Source organism: Mercenaria mercenaria, chromosome 7 (assembly GCF_021730395.1).
Source record: "Mercenaria mercenaria strain notata chromosome 7, MADL_Memer_1, whole genome shotgun sequence".
NCBI classification, from domain to species: domain Eukaryota; kingdom Metazoa; phylum Mollusca; class Bivalvia; order Venerida; family Veneridae; genus Mercenaria; species Mercenaria mercenaria.
In genome coordinates, this window is record NC_069367.1 from 34,699,075 (window position 1) to 34,720,660 (window position 21,586).

At 33.2% G+C, this 21,586-nt stretch overlaps 1 protein-coding gene across 2 annotated transcripts; it reads left to right on the forward strand.

The window, feature by feature from the left end:
• The first annotated feature begins 6,249 nt into the window (after nt 1-6,249).
• Nucleotides 6,250-20,925, forward strand: LOC123554436 (uncharacterized). Of its 2 annotated transcripts, none has more exons than XM_045344580.2 (8): nt 6,250-6,481; nt 16,134-16,399; nt 16,788-16,902; nt 17,349-17,427; nt 18,074-18,244; nt 18,757-18,887; nt 19,533-19,593; nt 20,028-20,925. In XM_045344580.2, the coding sequence occupies exons 1-8, from the start codon at nt 6,356-6,358 to the stop codon at nt 20,123-20,125; spliced, it is 1,047 nt and encodes a 348-aa protein (XP_045200515.2). In that variant the 5' UTR covers nt 6,250-6,355; the 3' UTR covers nt 20,126-20,925. The 2 variants fall into 2 exon arrangements, with proteins under 2 accessions (XP_045200515.2, XP_053404068.1); XM_053548093.1 differs by lacking the exon at nt 6,250-6,481 and adding an exon at nt 11,995-12,231.
• Nucleotides 20,926-21,586: the final 661 nt, after the last annotated feature.

Here is a 21,586-nt window from a genome sequence, read left to right on the forward strand (position 1 = left end):
CTAAAGTACTTGATCTTCTAAACGAAGATCTGAGAACGACCCATTCACATTCGTCTTCTGTATATTTTGGATTTCCAATATTGCTATTTTTATTTTTGCAAATCTATTTTCGTTTGAACCAATCAGACAACTTGTTCGAATGTCAAAGAGTAAGAAAAATTTGCAGTTAATCCAGGGCTCGAACCCGGGACCTCTCGCTTACAGAGCAAGTGCCCTACCGACTGAGCTAACCGGCTATCTGACATCTTTCGACATAAAAATTGTTGATATCAAAAACCAAGGCTTTTCAAAGCTTGCAGAATGTTGTAAGTTAGCTTTTGATTGGCTAGCGGAAGGGTTGTCAGAACGAGGCCATCAATAGCTCGTTGTCAGATCCTATGCGTAGCGTAACAGGAGATGTACTTTAGTCAGATTGCCTCATTCATTTTGTGACAAGCAAACAAAAAACGTGTCCGAATTGAAACAGCCAGAAATCTGCTCAAAATGTTTCCAAAATACAATAAAAGTAGTTTTCTGACATTATGACTTCATATAAGTTATGTGTACACTTTTCTGAGCCTATAAGGAAAATTTACAACAAAATATGGGCTACCAAAATCTGCTGCCACAGTATTGCGTTTTACTGCGTTCTAGAAGCAATAAGGAGGATAATTATGAAAGACAAAAAAGTGATGTATGATATGACCCATTTCAAAGCCAAAACCTTTTGACCAATAAAACACACAATGAATGTCCTATACTCTCTTAAATTGTTCGAAAAAATATAACATTTTGTAACCTAATGTTTTGCAGGCTGAACTATTTTATCAGCGGTATGGACTGCAAAATAAAATATCTGATCCAAAAGAAAAGTGCCATGGTGTTTGTACATGGGCTCCAATTAAGTTGAATCTGACCTGACAGAGATACATTTTAAGAAAAATCAGCAAAACGTATAATTTATGTCAGTTTAAATGTTATTTTAAGATATATATTTGAATTATCGCTACAATATGTAGATATACTACATGTATTTGATATACTATTTGCCTGTCATAACAGAGCAATGTGAATTACCCGCGGGTCCTTTGCTCCAAGATCAAGGTCATACTTCGGTATTTATAGGGTTTATATACTGTCTACTTCGTAACTATGTTTCAATTATCAGCAAAAAAGTGTCATGGGCTACCCGCTAAGTTCACAGTCACTCGTTTGAGACACAGTTTTACAGGATTTATTTCTTGTCTATTCCATAACTCTCATATCCATGCACACCCCTAAATCATTGATATTCCTTGTTAGTGTGTTTGTTTCCATCAACTTTCCATTGCCTCGCATGTATACCCAAACTATTAATTTTAAAATAAAACGAAAACATTGTTAACTACGAGTTCTAGAAAGATAAAACTAATAAAGTCTTGTAAAGATATTAAGTGGGGGGTGGGGGGGGGGGCAGTTAGGTGTCTGCGCAAAATGTTTTCTGATTTTATTTATATTTTATGGCAATATACCTACATGTATTAAGTTTCATTAACAAGTGTTACTGTTACCAGTTTTGACTTACTTTTATAGATATTAACATTTAAAGTGGGTGGGGTAATCTGACATGTGACCAGCCAGGAACACAATTTCCGTTATTTTTTAAAAAATTGTTCTAACTTTTTACCTGAAACTTTTATGATAAAATAACTATGCAATGGACATTCACACAACATGTTGCATTTTAAATTGTACTGAATACTTTTTTCATCACAGAGCCACAAAGTGGTCTATTCAAATTTACTGATTTTCAATGGACGAACTTCACCAAAAAGCTAAAACATTTTTTATTAGTTGAGATATTCAGGTGTCATTTTCAGGAGATATTGTAAACTAAATAAACATTAAAATGATAGTATATCAGTACACTCTGATTAATATTAAAAGAGTGGTACACTCTCAAACTTGGAAAAAGTGGGTGTGGTAAATAAACATTCGAAGCAACACTACACAAATTGTGCAGCTGTTAAGAAATGGCCCCAGATTGTCTATTACTATCTTAATTGTATTAAGTACAGACTTGGTTGATAAATTTTAACAAACAATTTTCGTCTTTATACAAGTGTGCCATGGAAAAATCATAGACCTTGAACAAGACATGTAGACAATTAAAATTAACCCTGAAATCTAAAAGTATTTAACAAAAGGCTTTGCCTGAGGCAGTATATTTTGAGGAAAGCTATTGTTTATATTAAGATTAAATTTTCTTCATTCGCAATTCCAATGTAGTTTAGAATATACATGAATATAGGTCTTCTTACTGGCAGCTTTGACAGTCTCTTTCAGGTGGCCTTAGTGCAGGTAGTTTTAGTATTCTATCTGTTTTGTCAGTACCTGCATAAAATATGCAGTACAGGCACTGTTAGTTCCAGATAGGAACATATTCACATTTCAATGGAACAGTTTTTATCTGTTCCTACCGGGAACTAAAAATAAAATATACAGTACATGCACTGCAGTCAGTGGTCATTTACCTTCATGTACATAACACATTAGTTATTAATTCCTAGGCAGAAACATAAATGCACCAAGCTTCAAGTACTTTTGTTCTATGAAGGAACAAATACTTACATGTATACATGTAATTGCATTAAATTTTGTACTTTGACACTGTTAGTTCCAAGAAGGAACCCATCAAGTAGGTTCCAGGAAGGAACAAACACATCATCTACACTTGTTCCAAGGCAGGAACATACAGCAATCTAGGTATTGTTAGTTCCAGGTAGGAACATATACCAGTTGCACTCAATAAGCCACTATAAGTTCCAGGAAGGAACAGACACTGGAAGTTTCAAGAGAGAACGGACATATTATTCCAAACAAGTACAAAAGTTACATCACACATATAACTAATCTTGTTAGTTCCAAGTAGGAACATACTCATATTTCAACGGAACAGTTTTTATCTGTTCCTACTGGGAACTAACAGTATTTACTATAATCAGAATATAAGTGTGTGTTCCTATATAAGATTTTAAATTCCTAGGGAGGACAACTGATTTACCACAAGTGACCTTCATTTATGAGTTGATAGTTTACAGCAGAAACAAATACTTAGATTTTGTTTATAGTTAGTACTGTTAGTTCCCAGTAGGAACAGATAAAAACTGTTCCGTTGGAATATGAATATGTCCCATTAGAACCATTTTTAAAAAAATAACGGAAATTATGTTCCTGGTTGATCACATGTCAGATTACCCCACCCACTTTAAATGTGAATATCTATAAAAGTAAGTCAAAACTGGTAACAGTAACACATGATAATGAAACTTAAAACATGTAAGTATATTGTCATAAAATATAAATGAAATTAAAAAACATTTTGCGCATAGACCTAACTGGGACCCCGCCCCCCCCCCCCCCCCCCACCACTTTGCAAATATCGACAGCGTATATTACCTTATTAAAAGACACTAAATAATGGTTGAATTCATCAAATCAATGGCATTACATGTGCGGTATGAATATCAGTCCTTAAGCTGTTCACTGTTAGGACAAATATGTAACATGTTATAACTTAAATTCTCCATTTATTTAGGTAAGTCTTTCCTCCAATGATTTTTATGTAAGAGGAATGTGAATGGCAATTTCATTGAATATCTATTTAAAAGGGATAAGGGTCTATTCAATCACTGACTGTTATCTCGATCCTAGAATTAATCTTTTATTACGAATGTTTGCCTCCTAACATTCTTTAGGCATGTGGTAACAAATGAGATTCGATATATATATATTATTTCCTGAGAGGATTAGGTCGCTGCAAATTCCATATTTTTATACAGGTATAAGTACGTTGTACTTGAAAAATATATGAGGCAAACAAGGTTAATAAATAGCCAAAAATGTATTGTAGTATTTTTTGACAAATTGGTCATTTATCGATAAAGCCATGACGCTATCATCATCAATGAGTTATTAAAAGGTATCAAAATTCTTGTTCAATGGCCAGTAGACATGAGGTATCACTTATATCAGCAAATTAAAGCGCAAACTTACGTGACAAGTCTTTTTTCTATTCTTTTTTGAATGAAAAAAAAAGGTTTTATATTAACCAGATTTGATATACAATACATTTTCAGAAAATGAGTTAAATGTTTCCCATACACAATTATATTTATTTGTTTTGATAATTTCCCCATTAATGGATTGAAAACAAAATGCATGTATCACTGATAGCCAAACTAAATGGCACATGAACGGGGTGAAAATTATTGTTCTATGATCGTTTTTGTCACTTAATACGATTTTATCTCAAGAATAGGTCTGCACTAATGTATTAAACTACGTGGTCACATCAAAATAGGGTAGCTATTTGACGCGATCAAAATGATGTCACCAGTTATGTGACAAGTACTTGTTTTAATTAATCAAATGGTTACATATTCCTGGTGTGATAAATATGTAGAAACTGTCGAAACTAAACCTGACCTTCCATTAAATTGTTCAAAGTATTTCCATATTCGCACTGAATTTAGATCTATATCTTTTATCTCTTGGCTAAATCGTAACATATCTATCAGAATGATGTCTCCACATAAAAAAGAACAGTGTTAGGAATTAGAAAATATATGAAATAAGCATATAAGAATCCATGATTTTTAATTCCGTTCTTTACGAATTGCGATTTTAAAGAAAACTACTAGTATGTGAAACAAGTTTTATAACATATCATTTTTCATGTCTTTTCAAATCAGTACTTTCTCTGAACCCTTAACCTGCTAAGTTTCTGTAATGAACTTGTCCATCTTCCGTTTAGTCAGTACCATTTACAGTTAAAAGGGGTGCTTATCTAGCAAACAATGCAGATCATGAACAGACTGCACGGATATGCAGGTTGATCATGATCTGCACTGGTCGCAAAGGCCAGCATGCTAAGGGTTAACAAACAATACGGTGTTTTAAGGTGTAAAGGATACCTAATATTTTTTTTTATTTCATTCTAATTCCAAGACAATACATTTTTAGTGATAAAAACTTCATCCTAACATACTGTCTGTTTAGTTAGTTAATCAGAATAATTAGGTATCCTTAATTTTTATCAAATGCTTTTCTTTCACTGATGTATTTACAGACACACTGATTTAGTCAGTCCAGAATAGCTTTGACTTGCATATGACAAAAAAAAACAACAAGCAAACATTTTAAATGTGTGTCAGAATGACAGTCTTCAAGCGAATGTTTAAACCTATCCTAAAATCTTATATCATAAAGCGCAATATTTACTGATTTAATTTATTCATTTCTTTTTGTGAATTTCACACACAAATTACAATTGATGACAAAAACTTAAGGTATTATATCACTAATAGAGAACCTCCTTTTTGAAGAGTATTCAATTCCTACCATAAACCTACTTTTACTGCAATTCTTAGGGGGGCGTAGGTTCAAGCCCTACTGGGACCCAATTTTTTTTCCTTATTTTCCTTTTTTTTCTAGTAAGTTTTTACTTCTTACAAGCGATTTCTTGGTGTTCAAAGTAAATTTACTACATAAACAGAAGGGGTAGAGTTACACATCTTTAAAAATATTGAGTTACACGCGGTGAAAGTTCTCTATTTTGCTTTCTCTCTTAGATTATATATTGTGGAAGAAATTTAGGTAGGTTTTACGTCTGCCCTAAGGTTATTTTTAAATGGAGTAAGCAAACAAAATTCAAACAGAAACACAGCATTCAACCTTATTTTTTTCAATTTTGAAGTATGTAATTCTGTCTCATTAAATTCGTTTACTTGAGGCACCATAGAAAAAATGATATTGACATTTTTATTTTGTGTTTTATAATTGTTTACCAATAGTTTGATGTTTCTTTTATTGAAATTAATGGTAAAATGAGTTCTCTGCAAACGTTTTGGATAGTGGCTATCACTTTTAAATTTGTCTCTACTTGAGCTTGAGGAGATACCATAAGTTATACAAAATTTATAAAAAAAACGGCACGGTAAAAGTTGTTTAAAAATTGCAAAATAGTGCAAAACACGGTTACCTTTCAGAATATACAAAGCAAAGGCCATTTTGTTAACATTACTATTAGTGATCTAATACCTTAAGACATTCTATGATTTAAAACATTTCAATAAAATAACGTCATCAACAAAAGCCCTTCTCGTTTTACATTCTTACATGATACCCAGTATTATGTACGCGCAAAAATAAATCCAACGCAGAAAAGGAAATTCCTAAACTAAATATGGGAAAACCTATGTTAAAATAGGCTTCCCGTATCAAACAAGCGGATTTACAATATCCTGTTCTAGATGTTGGCTTTTCTTGATGTGAAATTATATGAAGTATTTAAGATATTTAAAAGGTTTTAAGTACATATTTGTATCCATTTAAAATGGCGTATTCCACGTATAAAAGACAGCAAAGTGTTAATAGTGAAAGGAGACGTAGAGAATATTCTTGTTTAGAAATGTTTCTGTCATTTTTCCACTTTAAGAGAAGATCAACATACAATAAAGAGGTAAGATATTATTTCATTTCTTCCGTTGTTTGTGTGTTTGATTTCTTGGGTATTAAGGTCACATTGAGTCATATGGCGACTTTCTAGCTTTTGCAGCAAGGCTCACCGAAAAAGCAGTAAGTGATATGCAGCCTTTTACGAAGTAAGATGATCCATTGACAAACAATAATATTCTTAAGTCCAATAAAAGAAAATGCTTGCTTAAGTGCTACATCTAAAATTGTAATTAATGTTAACAGATCCAACATTACGGAATACAAACTGGCAAGACCAATGCACTAATATAACAGAAATAGAATGTGCGGAATCAGCTTGTAAACGTGACACACACACTAAAGTTAACCTATTATACCTTTACATACACGATACGGAGATGGACGTACTTTGTACATTTAACCCAGTGATATCACATATAAAATAGAATCAAAGATGGAAATGTTTATGAAATATACTGTGTACATTCAAAATGTGGATTGGGAAAAGTTTGAGGGAATATGTAAGTAAAAAGAGAGAAGCACAAAATGTTGAGGTATAGGGTATAAAATGTTGGTGAAGGGAAGAGCCACCACCCACACACTAACATATAAAATGAAAGGACAAAAAGCAGGTTTAACCTTTAGCCTGCTGGCGTCAAGTGATTTTGCCTTTGCGACCAGTGCAGACCAAGATCAGCCTGCACATCCGTGCAGTCTGATCAAGGTCTACACTGTTAGCTATTCAGTCTTTAAATTTTCAGTGAACAGCCCTTCAAATAATAAATGGTACTGTCCAAATTGAATGAGAGACCAGTCCATTTTAGAAATTTAGCAGGCTAAGGGTTGAAATAGGGACATCCCCTTGAAATGTTTAGAACCCTATATAAAGGAATATTGGAGAATTAATTTTAGGGCAGATAGCCTCACATCTACCCTAAATTCAGCTATTTAGACAAGACAATGTGGATACAATAAGTCCCTGCTGAGATAAACTCTAGAATTTGTGACAAGATGCCAGACTTTATGAAGTTAAAAATGTAAATAGGGTCAATCTTACAATAAGGTACGCAATACCTTGTCAGAGAATCAATAGCATAACTTTAAAGGACACCGACTAGGCAAGTTGGAAGACAAAATTCCATTCCTTTGTCCGTTTTCGAAGGATATAGGAGAAAAGCATTACAGTGCTACACACTTCAGTAGCCATCGCACCATCCAAATGCAAAGCTATGCACATTTTTTTAAGTTTGAATAATTTCATCCTCAACAGATTTTACAATTATTTTCTCGTAGTTATTAAATTAAATCCCTATTTTATACAGGGTATGTATTATGTAAAGTCTTTAAGGCTTGTGTTGTATTTCTCTAAATGTTTGGACGATCTGTGGTAAAATGTAGTGAAAACCTTTCATTGTTTGTAGTAGCAGTAGGCCTGCTGTAACATTGAGTAGCCTCAGGTAATTTTCAAACTCGGCCTAGATTTAATCAAGGAAATCATTCTGTCCAAAATTCATGAAGACTTATTGAAAAATACAGCCTCTATCGCATACACAAGGTTTTTCTTTGACTTGACATAGTGACCTACTTTTCAACCCCAGATAACCCATTTTCGAACTTTTCCTAGACTTTATCAAGGCAGTCATTCTGACCAAATGTCATAAAGATCAGTTGAAAAATACAGCCTCAATCGCATACACAATGTTTTTCTTTGATCTGACCTAGTTTTTGACCCCAGATGACCCATTTTCACAAGGTTTTTCTTTGATTTGACATAGTGATCTAGTGTTTGACCCCAGATGACCCATTTTCGAACTCGGCCTAGATTTTATCAAGGTTATCATTCTGACCAAACTTCAGCCGAGGCGATAGCCAAAGTCAATATTGTCCTTTTCCGGTAAATATCACATCATACCTAATGGCTCAAGAGTCAAAAACTGTTTTATTATATGGGTTCAGGTTTATGAATAAGTAAAAAATATTTGTTGCAACATATTTAATGTTCTGTTCCAATCTATTTTTAGAAAGTTATGTATAATGGGGAAACCCCACTTACTAAGGGTTAGTGGGTTTTCCCGATTATACATAACTTTCTAAAAATATGAAATATATAAGATAATGTGCGGTTTCGGCCAATGAAATTTAGGTTACTTTTAGAGCATATTATGATAAAATATAATATGATTATTATATGATAGTTAATTGGAAAAAGATAATAGTGCTCCCTTGATTTTACATTTGCAAGAGATAAATAGGTATTTTAGAAAGAAAAGCTAGAACAAAATGAAAAGGAAACACTTTAATTTTTGATTGTGCAATTTGTTGTAATATGAGACATGCGTGATTCTGAACTAATCCTAAATAAAGAATCTATTTTCGGATAAGGATTTCCTTTTAGGAAATAAGCATGGAATTGACCCTTCGATTATTGTAGAAATAGAAGGAAAACAGTATTGCAAAGATCCATAAGGCCAAAAAAAATTAATGTTTAGTTTCTCAGGCCACTTTTTGCAAAATTCAATGGGGTAGTGCGGATTTTTTTTATATTTTTATTTGATTTTTTTTATTAACGACATTGCTTGTTTTATATAGAATCTAGAGATCTACATCCATTTTTAACACACTTAAAGACATTGCATCTTATGTAGATAATAATTAATAAGATCAATACTTGTTCCGAAGGTTGCATTTGGCACTCGATTCATTCATTACTTTATATATTAAACACGAAATTATTTAAGCATGGCAACAGACGAAATTGAAGACAGACAAAACATGATCACAAAAGCTCACATTGTCACTACATGACAATTGAGCTAAAACAAAGTATCCATTCAATAAAAGAAACTGGAATGAAAGCACCATGAAAGTTTGTATATAATATGTTTGATAATGTTTTTCAATTGTGTTGGTAGGAACATTATGGTGGAATGTTGACAGACTCAACCCATGTCCGACAGCCAATATTAATCCTGGGTTCGTGGTGTAGGGGATACAGTCCTCGACTTGTAATCTCTGAAACATCTGACTGAAACAGGATAAAAGGTTCGAGCCCTGCTACCAAGGATTCTTTATTTGAGAAAGTAGGCAGTTGCTTACAGACTTTAGGGTCTAGTACCGGTCTTTCCAAGGAAATAATGTTGAAAATGGGTGAAACCGAACACTGAAACTGACCTATATCATACAAGTACTTCTTTTATATTATTGTTCTCAATGCAATAAAAAGATATCAACTTGAAATTTGTAATATTTAACATTTTTTAAATTATTTTTAGGACATATAAAAAAGTATTACAATATGGTCCATTGTGAAAATAAAACAACTGTATACTACTACTTTGCTTTCAAACATAACCAAACGTCTCAGACGCATCAATTCACAATTTATTTTCCAGTCTTCTTTTTTTAGAATTTTGATTTTCGTTCCACATATTTCGTTTCCTTTTTAACGCGTTATTTCCAGACTTTGGAACACATTTTACACAGATAGGGTATGAACCTTCCCTTTTTTCAGTGTCATTGTCTGAGCCACAGTAAAAGCATACATCTTTAAAACAGGCTGAACTGTAGTATGGTACCTCCACTGGACTATGCATCTAATGTTTGCTCGCACATAGACCTTTTCAAGGATTTCATTTTCAGATGAGTCATCCGGAGATTTGAGTTCTTGTAATGAACCGCCATAAGAGTAGTCTAAAAAGTCTAAAAGTCTGTTAAGGACATCCTTTTCAGTTTCTTTTAACTTTGCAGTTGAATATAATTACCCTTGGCTTCTCACAATCAACACACTACACTAACATACGACACGTCTTTGCTGTCTGTGCTGAGGGAGTGAATGGGATCTGGTGACCGGTCTGAGATTTCTCTATGAGAGATGGTCTGTACTTCTCACTTGTGTCTGTTCCATATACCTCCTGGAATGGTTTGTAGTGACCGTCTTACCCTGAGAAATAATTATTTTTAATGAATCATTTTACTTGAAGAACCTTGACCTGAACGAACCAGACTGACCTCAGAAAGAATGCAGATTAAAACTTCAGTAGTATGACTGTGACAATATGAAGAGAATCATTAAAATGTAAACATTTAATTTGTAAATATATATACAACAGCTTCATATGTGTATTATCTTGAGTACAACATAAGCCTTGCTTTTTGTACAATATTCTATCATTTCACTCAACTTAATAGTCTTTTGTCTGCTATAGATTCTATTTGGCTGGGGATATTTTCCCTCATGTTTTTTTGTTTTTTTTTTGAATGAGTACCAGAGAATAAAAAAACTCCTACTAGCTGATTTACCTGAGCTGGTTTTAAATAATAACAACCTGAAATACAAGTACACAAAGGAAGGTACCTGGTTCTGGGTCTGGAAGGACGTGCAGAGCATTAAACAGGCTGGTAACATTGCCTGATCGGGCTTTCGACATAAAAACTAATATTTCTTGAAAAATAATGAAGATATTTCTTTCAAACTTGGCCCATTTATTAAGCATAACATATGATGCATATTAAGATAGAAATATCTTTGTTGCCTTCAGTTTTGTTAGAATTACTTCCCTTTTTTAGATTTTAACTTAGCATTAAAACTTATGTTTTTGGACTTCAAAAATTATGCGTCATAAAAATCTGAAAAGAGGAAATAATTCTACCAAAACTGAAGGCAACTAAGTTATTTTTATTTCAATTTGTATCATTTTTAATGCTTAATAAATGGACCAAGTCTGAAGAAAATATCTTCATTATTTTTCAAGAAATATTAGTTTTCATGTCGAAAGCCCGATCGGGCAATGTTACTAGCCTGTTAAACACTTCCTTGGACAGTCTCGGCTTCTCACAAATCAAGCAGTCATCAGCCCCACAATTCTTAATGCAGAAAAAGTAGGATCGTGTGGTTGTGCAATGTTCAAGCAGCTTAGAAAGCTCGGGTCTGTATTTAAATGCTGAAATGCTGGTGGCAACTGCTCAGCGTAGAATTTGAGGTATCTTCCAAACATGGTCACCGCTTCACCGACCTTTACGTCAACTTCTACCAAGTCAAAATTGTCAGTTTTTGATCGTCCCAGTTTTATCTGTCACTCCGTACGTTCCAACAATTGTCCAAGGAACAATTACTTTTAGTCCAGATTGGACTTGGAAACTGAATATTGATGACATTCTAGTTTTTTTTTTGTTTTTTTTGCACGATTCATCAGTGCATAATGTACGCTTACACCAAACGCCTATTACCTTAACCGATATAAACAGAGTAACCGTTCTTGACGCTTTAATCGTACTCATGTATTTTCGTTCTTTCGTCCTCAAGTTTTAGTTGAATTTTCTGTTTTCGCGAATTTCGTCAATATTTCTTTGATAAAAAATTTATATGCGGCGGGTCAAAATCGTATGCGGCGGGGCCTGAGAAACTAAACATTAATTTTTTTGGCCTAAGTTCAGATGTATACTGGCTCTTGACACACACGAGTATCCATTTCTAATATTGGGAAACCATGATAAATTACCTGTGTGTACATTCAAAATAACCGATAAAAATAAACAAAGGGGAATTCCTTTGCGCATTTAATTTACGCATATAAGACATTTGGAATTTAATAAATGTTCAAATCAACGTTAATCCATTCAGTGTTTGTTTGAATTCAGTTAAACTAAATAATTAAAGTTATTTTAAAAATGTTTCGCTCCACATACAATAGGGAGCAAAGTGTGGCGAGTGAACAAAGACACAAGGAGTATTCATGTTATGACAAGTTGCTGTCAATTTTTCACAAAAGGACAGAGGTAGTATAAAAGCTTTAACTTTTAAATCAAAGCTATTATTCGAGTATTTTTCCACATGAAAACGTATGTTTAAATGTTTAAAAGTACAATTTCTGTTTTATTATTACAAGTATGACTGTATACTGACTCGAAAAAGATCACAAATACATTTTTGTTCTTCTGCTTTGATTTTGAAATTTATTTTGCTTACTGTAAGAAATTTGTTCGTGTATTTTTGTTGTTCTGCAGTAGGAGTTAAACTTGGATAGTTTTATTAATAAAAAAGATCTGCTCATTGATCGTCAATATTTTCAAGTCTGAAATTTAATTCAAATATTTGAAATTCTATATTCTAACACCATAACTCTGCAAAATGGCTATTAAAGAATTAAATCATGCAGAAGAATAAACAGAGGGAAGTGCGCCGCGTTTAACTTTCTAGCGATTTAACCCTTACCACGCAGGAAACGATTGATTCTGCCTTTGCTTTTCTCTTCCAGCTTAGCGGGATGGCTTACTTTATGATCTGATGTTTTATACATGTTGCCACCTCTCTATGGGACAGCGACAGCTAAAAGTTATCACGCTGTCCTAAAGCGTTCTATTATTTTGACTAATTTCAGACTAAGAACGTTAATGAATACATGTCAAAGTGTTTCCTAAATACAATCTAAATATAATAAGCATACAATGACACGATTTTTTGTGACAAAAATTTATTCTTATCAATCTGACAAAACTCTTTAGTGTTACCGACTGTTACATAACAACGTAAAGTATAAATCATATCAGGCGTAAAAAATTAGTTGTTTCCGGTATCCCGACCTACCCTAATTTTTTGCCGCGACCCTAAATGTTTTAATGGCCTTGGAGAATATTTTTTCAATCTTTTAACGAAAAGTTGCAAAACTATACTTTTTATACTTTAAACATGGTCAGTGATGTTAGAAATCAACTTACTGATGCACTAAAGGCATAACTCCTTAGTTGTGTTCATTTTTTGACACAAAAATAATTTCTGAAAAGTCTCACTTAATAAAAAATTCAAAAAAGAAAATCCGACCTACCTACCCTAATTTTTTTAGCATGTTACCAGAAACAAAGAATCTTTTTTTAGGCCTAAGACAGAAGAAGGTATCAAATATAAAATAACATTCAACTGTAATGATGACGTAGGATAACATTTACTTTTACCATTGTAAAAAATGCATTGACTTATTTCGCAAATATGCATTAACATGATGGCATGCAAATAATAAAGCAGTCTAAAAATAAACATTTGTCTTTGAAAATTCGATACCCCTTTGAGTAAAAACTGTAATGTAAAAATAAACACTCTTAAAATAGATGTAAAGTTTTCCCAATAGACGCAGTAACAGCCTGATATTGGTGTTAAGTTTATCTATTTAAAATTTGTAAACACCTATGTACGTTTTTTGGCACAAAAATAACTAGCACATGCTCTAATAAATCTGATCACCTTGGCCTTTATGCTTCGCAAGTCATAATACGGAGGATACGGAAAACCCCAATGTTTCACAATTGGTTTACAATTTTAGCTAGGCTCCCAACCATAACTGTAATATGATACCGAGCATTATATCTGAACACGCAATACCTATTTATACACAACTAGGAATGTATAAATATTGAAAAGTTTATAAATAAAATGACGTTTTTGTTCACATAAGGTTTAACAACATTTCTACTTGGTGAAAATTCATATTGTTTAACGGGTTTTGACATTTAAAATCCCGAATTTCACATATAAAAGCCCAGATAGTATTGCTAGTGACAGGAGAGGCGGCGAGTAATCATTGTAATGGAATGATAAAATGATTTGCTTGCTTGTCTCATTACATCAAGCCATATGATGACTTTCTAGCATTTGTGGTACTAGAAGAAGTTCAGCAGGACATAAATTCATGCACTGACGTAAACCTGGGTGGGACAACCAACCTACAGCAAGTTCCCACAACTTCACGATTTGTATATTTAGAGAACTTCATTTTGATTGCTTTCCTTTATCATTTAAAGGTTTAAAATCACAGATACACTGATTTCTTTTCAGTAGCTCTTTTGAGGACCTTAACCATGTAGCCCTCCTTATAATACGCCAATTTTGAAGAAACGAACGTATTATACCATTGAACGTTCGTTCGTCCGTCTGTCTGTACGTCATATTTTGTGTCCATAGAAAAATTAAGGTATTGACTTTAGACTTAAGATATTGTTAAGTGGCGGTGAGACGATGTGAACACGCATGAATTAAGTCGGTAGGTAAAAGGTCAAGGTCACAAATCGAGCTCAAAGGTCAAATTTGTCCCTCATATTTTGTGTCCGGAGCATAATGTAGTAATAATTAAAGACATTGACTTTAGTCCTGGCATAGGTCTTGATGAGATGATTTGCAGAGTTAATAAACCAGGTCTGTTGACCAAAAGTCAAGGTCGCAGCAAAGTCAAATCTGCCTTCTATATTTTGTGTCCAAACCGTAATTAATAACAGTTCAAGGTATTCATTTCAATCTTGACCAATAGGTAGGCAATGCGACGATGTGCAGAGCGCATAAACATGGTTGGTATGCCGAAGGTCAATGTCACATATTAAGTTCAAATCTGCCCTCTGTATTTTGTGTCCGGAGTACAACCATTAAATCTGTTGACTTGAAATATAGGTACTGAGAAGACTGGAGCAGTCAACAATCAAAATAACTTCCCTCTCCTCAAAACATATACACATATATAAACCCCACAAACGAAAATCACTTTTCGCTTCTTTAGCTTTAGTATTCCATTACCGCCACCGCAAACCCCTCCACAATTGGCACAAGTTTGAACCTGAATTAAATGAAAGTATATCAAGGCCACTTTTAATATTCTAGAGATCACATATTTTGCCAAATTGTAATAGAACTTGGTCAGAATATTTGTCCTAACAAAATGTTGGACGAGTTTGAAACTAGGTAAAAACGCTAAGTCACTTGGTAAAGTCATAGAATAACCTGTTTACACTCTTGAGGCTATACGTTCTATGAAATCTGGTCAAAGTCTTTATGAAATCTAGGGCAAGTCTGTAAGTGGGTCATCTGGTGTCAGAAATTTATCGAAAGCTCAAGCGATAGAAAAAACTCTGGAGAGCATATTTACATTAGATCTACAGGTTTTAAAAATATCAAATAAAAAGTATAACCTCTGATGATTTTCTATTAAAATCCAGATTTAAACTTGGTCTCAATTTTATAAAAAAAAGCACAACAATTCCTACAAGGTTTTATGAAAATGAAGTAGAAAATATGGCGTCTAAAGTCTATAAAGGGCTTAACTATGATTTGACATAGAAATCTACTGTTTGAACAAAGTCATCTAGTCTCAAACTCTGCAGAAATTTTGTTTAAACATACACTCTCGCTATGTTTTATTATCATTGGGCTAAAATGTGAGTGTAAAAAGTGAACTTATGTATGACGGACAGCAACGGTCGACAGACACATATAATAGACCGCATTTGGGCACTTTACGCTAAGGTTAGCTTAAGACAAAACTCAGGTTCACAACTTCTATGGACGGACGGATAGGCGAACAAAGGCACATCTATTTTTGCCGCCGTTACATAAGCCAGATAGTGACGCATAATGTATGTTGAGACGAGCTCTTTGAAATATAGATCGTCCTAGTAGTTCACACTCCACTACGTCATAATTTGCAGATGTCTAAATACGTGCATGTATATTATATTAGATCTCAGTGTGATGTTAGGTGATTGCAAAAAGAGAGGTAAAATGTTAACCTTCTAATACTGACTTCCAATATTTAGCTCATTCGTCATGTCTTTTTGTTATATCATGACATTTAGTTTAAATATACTACGCAAACGTCCACGACCTGATTGATTGATTGATTGATTGATTGATTGATTTTTAGAATAATGAAGATGCAAATGATCACGATGTGAGCCCGGGACCAGGCATTGACGATCGGGAAAGAATTCCAGCAGCTCACAATGTAGAAGATAGTGATATAGCAAACCCGGAAGAATCAGATATTCTGATCACCGATGGAATTCGGAATCTATACCTTGGTGCAAGGCTTGAAACGCACACGAATCCTGAGCAACATGTATTATTGAAATGTCAGCACATTCTTAAGCTCTCAGGAGATACCAGAGTAGCGAAGCAAATGAAAATAAAGTAAGTATACAATTAAAGTTTATACTATACATACTATGCATGTCACAAATTGAAACCTAGAATTAATTTTTCTCGTGCAAAAACCTTACGGTTTTTTTTTTAGTTTTAAATACTTCTAACTCGGTTATTGTTTTTCCCTACACTCTCATTACTTTAAACAGAAACTGTGTAAAAACAATATTAAAGGCTGGAAATTGTATTGATTAAATGTTTCTACAAAACATCTCGATGGTTTAAGAAATCTCGCAAATGATAAGTAGTTTCACTTTACTCAAGGATATAAAATGTTATATCTTTATGATGAAATGTGTTCGTAAAAGCAAGCTATTTATGATGATGTAACTGTAATAAAAAGATGTCATAACAAGGTAATGTTCTCGGTTTACAGAAATGGAGATGAATTGTTAATACTGAACGGAATCTTTGTTCCCGTATTGACAAATCGAGAGGTGCTGGAATTGTTTCTTAGTACAAGCGTGGACAGACAGTCGACGAACAAACTGGTAATTAGTACAACTTTGCTTACATCTTTGATGTCCTAAGACCATATTCATAAAGCATCTTAGTACAAATTTGCTGGTTGTTTCTTTTTCTTTCTTTTTTGGAGAAATAAGAAAGATGAACGTTAAAGAAGTGACATCCTATCATTTTAAATTATTCTTTCGTATTTGTAATAAATTAAAAGAAGTTAGAAGTGATGCCAATGTGTCTGTCTGATCTACATTAGGGAAAATTATCAATGATTTAATTACAAAGGACAAGTGACTACTGGTAAACAATCTGTGAACATAGGTTATCAGCGCAGTGTAGATATATTTTAAGTACAATTTTAAAAACAACATGGATTCCATCAACCCTAACAGAAAATTTGCATTAGAGTCTTTTACTATAATTTCCTTAGTTCAAACAAATGTCGTATGATCTGCCTTTTGGTTTTGTTTTTCTCAAGGTTGTACGTAGAAGGAAAAGGGATAATAAATGGAAATGGTATGAGCTGTCTTCCATTCTGTCTCCTTTGACACAAAAAGGTAATTTGACCAATAAAATTAATCTTTCGTGGCCTTATTTTCTTATCATATTCACCAGTTTAACGGTAAAAAGTAAAATAGAGACTAAAAAACGAGTATGCAATAAACATAAAAACAAACTTTTACTTTCTTTGAGGTAACCTTACATTTCAATTATTGAAGTTTTTAGTTTAATTTTAGTTAATTGACGAATGTCAAATTAATAAAATATTTCCAGGCTAAACCCGATATGTTTGACTGAACTATATTTTCTAAATTGCGGACAGAAGATATAAGCAGAATTTGCGATTCATAAAGTTATTTCAATCATTTCAAGGAGACAATATTCATTTCTTGGGATGAATATTCGCGAGCCATAAGCTATCTTAGTGGATCGCGAAAATTGACAAAAATCAAACTATAGAGAAATCTGATATTTTATGTGAATAAATATTTTCTGAGAGTATTTAATCATTCTTCTGTAGTCTGCTACATGTGAAAAAAGTCCACATGCTTTTCTTTGAAAATCATTTTGAAACACACTATTTAACATCTTTAAACCCTATTTTGGTATCTCAGTTTCATATGAATAGCACACATGTAAGATTAGCGACTCTCATATGTGTTAAGTAATCAGTTAATAGATATTTTATTTATAAATATTTAGATATTGGTGTCAATGTAACAAAACAAAAATGTAACAAAGTGAAAGAGCTCAAAAGAGAATTGCCCGAGAGCTCGCACGTTTATAAAATTCCTGGATCCCAACTTTATCTGGTAATTGACGACACAGGACTAAGAACAGAGACATTGTCAGGTGAAGACAGTGACAGAACAAGTAAGTTGACCTATTCCATGACAGTAAAAATGTGTTCTAGGATTCGTTGCAAATATACACCGCCCTTTGCCTAATGAAAGGTGTTTTGTTTTACCACATACATTTAAGAAAGTGTTTTTGAAAGTAATACTTAGATGCTTAAATTTAACTTTAACTTACTAATAAGTTTTCACATGGAGTATAAATGTTTTAAAACATGAAAATAATGTTTTGGTCATGTTTAAAAAATGTTTAAAAATTAAAATTTGTGCCTTAGTTTTTTCGGGGGAATGGGGGCAGGGAGTGTGTGTGTGTGGAGGGGGGGGGGATATTGTATCTAGTATTGTATTATTCGTTGTTAGTACTTAGAACAAAAATAAATGTTGACTTTCTAGTGACTGCTTGAATGTGTATGAGGGCTGCATATCCCTCTGGGTAATATTCTGGCACGACATCTGGGTAATTACGTCGGCTTTGAAAAGCGAACTTAAGTTAATATTTTAATTTTGTGTTTCTTAATAAACCGTTTACAGAGGTAATTCAAAAGAGAATGATTATGTGCGAGCATGGTGACGGCGAGATTCATTTTGAGGTTGCGCTCAGGGATAAGGCAATGTCAAGGTACATATCTATCAACACAGGAAATGAGGAGATCTTCTTAACTGTAAGTATTAATATGGAGTGCTTTTGATTTAAGTGCATGTTCATGTACATGCTGTTAAATAATATGTAACAAAGCCCTTAATAAACGTACAGGACTTAGTGTTTGATTGTTTTGCAATCACTGCCTTTTAAAACCTTAAAAGATAAGTCTATGCAGAGTATTGATAAAAAGCAACAAGTCTACTTCTTACCTTGGTTTTTACCAATTTAAGACATAACCAACGGTGATAATTATAGGTTATAATCATTAAGAGATTTGCACAAATGGGAAGTGTCGGGTGTCGATCGTAATCAGTCACACTTATCTCTGACTTAGTGTTGCAATTATCTCTGGTGCTTTTGAATCAAGAGGCTTATTCAATGTTATTTCGCTGCAGGGTTCCGATTAAACCAGTTTTGTATTGTACAGTCCGTGGCTTCTCCTTAGCTGCAATTATTTTGTATTACCATGTCTTATGCTTCTAAAGGGGTTTCTTAAAGATTTGATTTTACCAATGACAGATCTCAATAATGGGAAAAATCGTGACTCTGTTTTAAAATTCTACTGATTTCAAACCACAAACTTTAGATTTGAAAAAGAAATAGCATAATTTATGAAAAAAAACATTCCATATACACAACACTGCATTGCATTTTGTAATTTCAGGGAGATCCTCAATGGCTCCAGATGAGCAAAATTGGTAATGGAACACATTTTATGACAGAAGGTAAGCTTTCAACTTCCTTTTTATGTACATTTGCTTTTTTACAGATAATTATGAAACTTTTCTGCTCTCTCCCTGTCCGAAACTGTCTGGTACTACACGTGTTTGCTAGCTGTGTTTCAGAAAGTGACTATTACTGAAATTTTGATCGTTTCCTCTCATTTTTGTTTGTTTGAGTTGTTATTACTCAGTTAGCATGTTTACATCTCTCCTAAAATAGTACTTAACAAGATACTAATTAGAAAGTCTACCACTTGTAAAGAAGGTAGGGGACAAAACTGGAGTTGGTCGGAAAAACTCAAAATTGCGAACTAACAAAATTTTTGATGTAAAATGATTTATGCATTTTTGGTAATAAATTTTATTGACATTTAGTACAAGTAAGGCAGAAACATTGATAAAATTATATAATATCGTTACAATTATGTAATTTGCAGGTTTCTATCTTGGTTATGATCATCAAGAAGATAGAGTAAAGCCGCAGAGGTCCAAATATATGTTCGAAGAATATCCTCCACCGGAACATCTAAATTAATGGAACCGAATGTCAAAAACGGATGTTATTTTGTTATAAAGATCTCAATTTTGATAACCTTGCATCTGATTGTTTGTTTATATGTATATACTGTTCATTTGCTACTTTACTATTTGTATTACATGTTTTTTGATGTTTTGCCAGTAAATGGAAATATTATAATTATACATTACAACCTGACCATGATAATGTTGTTTCGTACATTTGTAGTATGATCACAAGTATCATTTTCCATGATATCAATAAATATTTCAATTTCATCACGTTTAATACATATGTAATGCTGCACATAGTGTAGTCTTTTGCATGGTATCGGTGCATATTTGATTCATCACTTGTTTATGCTTTATGTAGTGTTACAAATAGTAGTCTTTGCATGATGTTGATACATATTTTGATTTGCTTTCATCACGTTTTGTTAATATGTAGTGTTTTGTATGATATTGATCAACATTTGATTCATCACGTTTTATATATGTGTGGTAATACTAAAAGTCAAGTCTTTGCTTGTTGTCGCTACATCATTGTACATATTTGATCTATCTTTATCACATTTTACACATGATTCATCTTTATCACGTTTTGTACATATTAAATGTTACAATAAGTATAAATTTTGCATGATATTGATAAATATTTGATTCATCTTTATTATGTTTTGTACATGTGCAATAAATTTGCCTTCATAACGTTTTGTACATAATATAATGCGTTACGACTGACATATTTTTCGCATGAACAGGTTGCTATAAAATGTTGAAGAAATCATGTTTGTATAAAAATTAAACATATATGCTCAACAGTTGTTTTGATTGTTTTTCGTCATTTTGATGTAAATGAATTTTCAATGAAAAGGGTTTTGCATGGACACAAGCAAAACTCAGTGACAGTATTGGTATGTCTCATCTCCCTCGAAATCCGTAGACCTATCCGTAGTATTAAATGACATTATAGCTACGACTATATTCCCTTTCAAGGTAAAAAGGAAGTTTGATCTGATAAAGATATAGCACTTTTAGTACGTTCATTCAGTTTCAAGTTTCGAAACAAGTCCCTTTTTTTGCTTCAGAGGCCATTATGTCAGAGGCCATGTCCGTCCGTCCGTCCGTCAGTCACACTTTATTTTCGATCAATTACTGGAGAACCATTTGACCTAGAACCTTCAAACTTCACAGGTTGGCAGGGCTTATTAAGTAGATGACCCTTACTGTTTTTGGGGTCACTCCGTCAAAGATCAAGGTTACAGGGGCCTGAACATGGAAAACAATTTCCGATCAATAACTTGAGAACCGCTTGACCCAGAATATTGAAACTTCATAGGATGATTGGACATGCAGAGTAGATGAATCCTATAGATTTTGGGTTTACTCTAATAAGGTAAAAAGGAAGTTTGATCTGATTAAAGATATAGCACTTTTAGTACGTTCATTCAATTTCAAGTTTCGAAACAAGTCCCTTTTT

What these genes read in the sequence shown, in the direction of transcription:
- LOC123554436 (XM_045344580.2), top strand. Translation starts at nt 6,356, where the DNA reads ATGGCGTATTCCACGTATAAAAGACAGCAAAGTGTTAATAGTGAAAGG. An exon ending in GATCAACATACAATAAAGAG is followed by an intron (nt 6,482 to 16,133) that starts GTAAGATATTAT and finishes ATTGATTTTTAG; the next exon opens with AATAATGAAGATGCAAATGA. An exon ending in TGAAGACAGTGACAGAACAA is followed by an intron (nt 18,245 to 18,756) that starts GTAAGTTGACCT and finishes AACCGTTTACAG; the next exon opens with AGGTAATTCAAAAGAGAATG.